Raw genomic sequence first — 4,619 nt, 5'->3', positions numbered from 1 at the left:
GGCCCAGTTCCTCCCTTTGTAGTGGGGGGAGGGGAAGGGAAGGAGACTACCGAAGAGAGAAGGGGTTAGAGAAGGACAATCAAGACTGGGGGTGTGTGGTAGCATTTGTTGATGCTATTTGTTGATGCTGATGGGATGGGACTCCCTGGGGACTACAAAGCTATTTTTTCCATTTTCCATTTCCTTAACAGAGTTCTAAACAGAAGGGCAGGTGCAGCCATAGCCACTTTGAGGAGTACTTCTCAAGAATGACCCTGGATGGAGAAACGTTTCTGTCTTAAGTTTTCCCCATCCCCAGGACATCTAGTCTTCTGCCATCTTGAATCTGCCTTTTTTTCTATCCCCTTTTCTTCAGGAGTAGTTGTCCTCCCAATGTAGAATTTGAAGCATCAAGCCTCTTCAAATTCCCCAGTGCCAAGGGTCTTGAGCACCAGGTCCAGAGTACCTGTAAATGTCCAAAGTGCTGTTAATCTTGCCATTTACCCAAGGGGTTGAATACCTACCTTTACATTCCTGGCCTGAAGGAAGGGGGATTAATAACAGGGTTTGGAGCTAGACCAGAAGAACTTGCAGGAGGCAAGAGGATAACCACAACAATATTGATGACAAATTGACAATTAAATGTTCTGCCACAGAAATCTTGAAGAACAAGGAGATAGAGCATGGAGACTATCTTTTTCAATCCCTTCACTTTACAAGGAAATAGCCACGAAAAGGGAGAAAGGATTTGCCTGAGGTTACATGATTGGCAGAATCTGGACTAAAAGTTAGGTCACCTGATTCTCAAACCTATACCAGAACAAAGGTACATAGTGTAAGCTAAAAAAAGGATGTTAGAACATAGAGTACTTGGTACTACTCTAACTGGAAGTCTGGTTTACTCCAGATGGAAGGCTTAGTTCCCTGGAATCCTGCCATGCTAATGCTTCCAACTATACCTGTAAACACTAGGTAACCTGTGACAGAGCTGGTTTTTGTTTTTTCACTGAAAATAAGGAGCGTTCCCTAACCGTCAATATTTCCAGGACACATGTTCCTAGACTATTGACCCCCAAAAAAGTATTTTCTTTAAATGTACAACCAGAGAATCCCTTAAGGTGGGAAGTGACTCCAATGAACCAGATGAAATTGGGAGAGAGAGAATTCTCTGGGTTGGAGTGAAGGTGAAGAGGAGTCCTTGGGACAGAACTAGGATATTATTGATATTGATGGACAGAAGTAATCCATCAAACTCAGGGTAGGGTTTATCTATCTGTTGCTCAATATGATTTGCAGTCTACATAAAGAAGAGTTGGAGAGGCTGCTAGGTAGCACAGTAGACAGAGCACCAGGCCTGGAGTTGGGAGAATTTGGATTCAAATCTGCCCTGAGACATTTCCTAGCTGTGTGACCCTAGGCAAGTTACTTAACTCCAACTGCCTACCCCTTGCCCTTCTGGCTTAGAACTGTTACTAAGACAGAAAGTAAAGGTTCAGAAAAAAAGTTGGTAGAGAAAAGAAATCCAGAATATCTGGAACAACTTCTTTGGGGAGAGTGAAGGCCATGGAGATAATCTGATGCCACTCAGGAAGTAGGGCTCCACAAAGGGCTAACCATACTGTGACATCATCATCCCCCAAAATGTAGCCAGGACAACTGGTATTGAGGGGGAAAGGGCCTTAGAAATCATCTAATCCAAACATTATAGAGAAGGTTCCTGAAATAACAGTAGCATTAAAAACCAGGTAAAACTGACTTCCAGTCCCAGATCCACTGTCCAGAGGCAACTCAAAAGGGAAAAGTCACCAATTTTGGAAGGGGGATAATAGGTAGGCAGCAGTCCAGCACTTAATGCTGCAATGATAGTGAAAGGTGGGAGATTTTTCAGGGCTAATTATGTCTCATACTTTTTATGATTTCGTTTGGTTGAGGTACTTCTTCCTTTTCCCCCTCCATCCAAGGCCCATCTAAGCCCAATAAGCTGGTCTGCTATATCCTAAAACTGCCTAGGCACCACAGCCTCCCTGAATTTGGACATTATACTTAAGGGGAAGAGAGGTTGAGAGATTTGAGGGGAGGAGCCCTGGAGCAAGAGGTATGTTGGCTGACCCTCATAGCTCCCCTCTATTCCCTGGCCTCCCTCCACCCAGGCCCAGCAGAGATGACACAGAGCAAGCTGGGAGTAAAGTTTTATATTTTTTTCCATCAGTTCCTGAGGTGGGTGAATCTGTGGGATAGGGCAGGGAATGCATTCTCTATCCCCTCTGCACCCTTCTAATTGGGCAGGGTCTCCTCCAACAAGGCCTGGCCCAGTCTTCTTGGCTTTGGCTGTGGGGGTAGTGAGAGGGATGCTCAGAATCTTTTATCTTCTGTTAGGGAGGTGATAAGCATCTCTTTGTTCCCGAAGTCCCACCAGGCAGTCATGTGGAAGGCCATGTTACTCAGAACCACAGTGTACTCAAGAGCTGCAAAGATGGTGTACACTAAGGGTGGGGAGAAGGAAAGGAAGTGAACAAAGTGGCCCAGAGAGCCCTGCCTATTTCCCACCCCAGTATAGCCTGGGAGATGAACATGAAATCTTAGAGTTAAGTGTTGGAAGGGTTCTTAAGAAAACATTCTAATCTAATTCCCTTGTTTTATGAAAGAAAAAACTGAGTGCTCAGAAGTAGTGATTTGCCCAAGCATAGAGCAGCATTAAGTATCCTCACTCAAATCCAGTGTTCTTTCACCACACAATGCAAAAATCATCAAGGCACATCAATATAGCCTCTATCAAATGCTGCTATTAAACTGGAACCAATGCCCCCATGGCGGTCCTCACCACTCCTCTGATACAGCCTTTCCCTTGGAGAGAGGCCAAACAGGTCCCTTGCATCAGCAAGAACAACCCGAGTCAGGTCCCAACCTCACCTCCTGGCTCGCAGTACATGTTGTGCCGAAAGTAGACAGCTAGGGCCATAAAGAAAGAGACGAAGTTGACGATAAAAAGCCGTTGTTTCCAGCTGTAGGACTTACGATCCTGGAAGATAGATAGATAACTAGTTACCTAGCAGGTCCTTCAATGGGGAGGCATCCCCTGTGAGGAAAGGCTGCTTCTCCTATCCCCACTGCCCAGGACAAAGGTACCCAACCCCAGCAGGCATGTTTTCAGTACAAGTAGGCATAAGCATTCTTATGTGTATATGTTGGTGGGTAAGGGTAGGAAACCATACAGGGTATAAGCCTGTTAATTAAGAATTCCAGGGGGCAGCTGGGTAGCTCAGTGGATTGAGAACCAGGCCTAGAGACGGGAGGTCCTAGGTTCAAATCCGGCCTCAGCCACTTCCTAGCTGTGTGACCCTGGGCAAGTCACTTGACCCCCATTGCCTAGCCCTTACCACTCTTCTGCCTTGGAGCCAATACACAGTATTGACTCCAAGACGGAAGGTAAGGGTTTAAAAAAAAAAAAAAGAATTCCAGAGAACCCATAGAAACTAAACCATTTCCCACCCTAGGCCTGAATCTCAATGAGTACTCCCTAAGTCTGGGCTCCCTCAGCCTGGCCCCTGTCCTGGCCTCCCCCACCCTTTAAACCACCTAGAGCCACTGCCACTAGGACTCCCTCCTCTGCAGTTACTGGGGAAAGAGGAAACCACAGTGGAGAGGGAGGGGGTGGAGAAGCCGTTAGAGCAGCCACATCCCCCTTCCCCCATCACCCGCCTGCACCCAAACTGCTCTTTCCTGTCATTCAAACTTGGAGGCCTACCCTATGACTTAGAGGGCCCCAGGACCTACAGTCATCTGAGTCTTTATCCCACCTTCAACTCCTTATTTCCCTACATTCCCCATTTCCTCCTTTCCCAATCCCCCAACTTCCAATGTCTCCACTTCCCCATCGTCCCCTTGTTCCATTTCTCTGTTGTCCATTTTCTTATTTCTCCATCCCATGAGTCTAATCTCCCTGCTCTCCCCAGCTCTCATCACTCTGTCCTCCATCTCTTCATCCCACAACCTCCCATCCCAGGCCCCAGAGTCTGGCTCAAGCAATGTGAGGCCTGTCACACACTAGGACCACTTGCCTCTCGCATCTAGGGCAAACCTTGTGTAGTGGAAGAGTTGGAGGCCCTGCTGCTTGGAGACAGAAGAAAACCCCCAACTACCATTCTGCAAGTAACTTCTGAAGAACTGGGACAGTGGGGAGTGGAGTGGGGAAGGGCAGAGAAGAAAACTTGTCTGTCAGGGGCTTCAGTGACTCTACCTTCACCCACATTCTCCTTTACCCAACATGGCCTGGAGCCAGTCAGCTCCCACCCCAAAAGGATCTGAGGCTCTGACCAGGAACACAGTGCCCCCTCGTGTCCACAGCCCAGGTATGCCCTCAAACTAGATAAAAGAATAGGGTTTAGAGTAGGACTGGCAGACGTGAAAGACAAAGGTGAATAGCCAGGATGCTGATTCTTTGAGGAATCTGGACTAAAAGGCAAAGAGAGAGCCACACAGAGGCAGCCAGAGACCCATAGAAATGGTCAGAAAGAGTGGGAGATATACCAATAGCCAGAGATCCTCAAAGATGGCCAAAATGGACAGTGATGATCCGGATGCACATTTCTTGAATGGTCATGTTTTCTCTAAGATTGACAAATTGTTTCACACACTACAAC

At 47.1% G+C, this 4,619-nt stretch overlaps 1 protein-coding gene across 8 annotated transcripts in view; it reads right to left on the bottom strand.

Annotated features, from left to right (window-relative positions):
- Positions 1-2,156: 2,156 nt before the first annotated feature.
- Positions 2,157-4,619, bottom strand: part of PGAP2 (post-GPI attachment to proteins 2) — a 33,194-nt gene continuing 30,731 nt past the window's right edge. For all 8 annotated transcript variants that reach the window (XM_056795060.1, XM_056795057.1, XM_056795059.1 and 5 more), the window contains 2 exons: positions 2,890-2,998; positions 2,157-2,462 (listed from right to left, as the gene is read on the bottom strand). In XM_056795060.1, coding sequence (XP_056651038.1) covers positions 2,332-2,462; positions 2,890-2,998 — 240 coding nt within the window. In that variant the 3' untranslated portion in view covers positions 2,157-2,331. The remainder of the gene's footprint in view (positions 2,463-2,889; positions 2,999-4,619) is intronic.

The sequence above is a fragment of the Monodelphis domestica genome, chromosome 4 (genome assembly GCF_027887165.1).
Source record: "Monodelphis domestica isolate mMonDom1 chromosome 4, mMonDom1.pri, whole genome shotgun sequence".
NCBI classification, from domain to species: Eukaryota; Metazoa; Chordata; class Mammalia; order Didelphimorphia; family Didelphidae; genus Monodelphis; species Monodelphis domestica.
The sequence above is the reverse complement of the archived record's forward strand: the minus strand, read 5'-3'. Positions and strand labels throughout refer to the sequence as shown.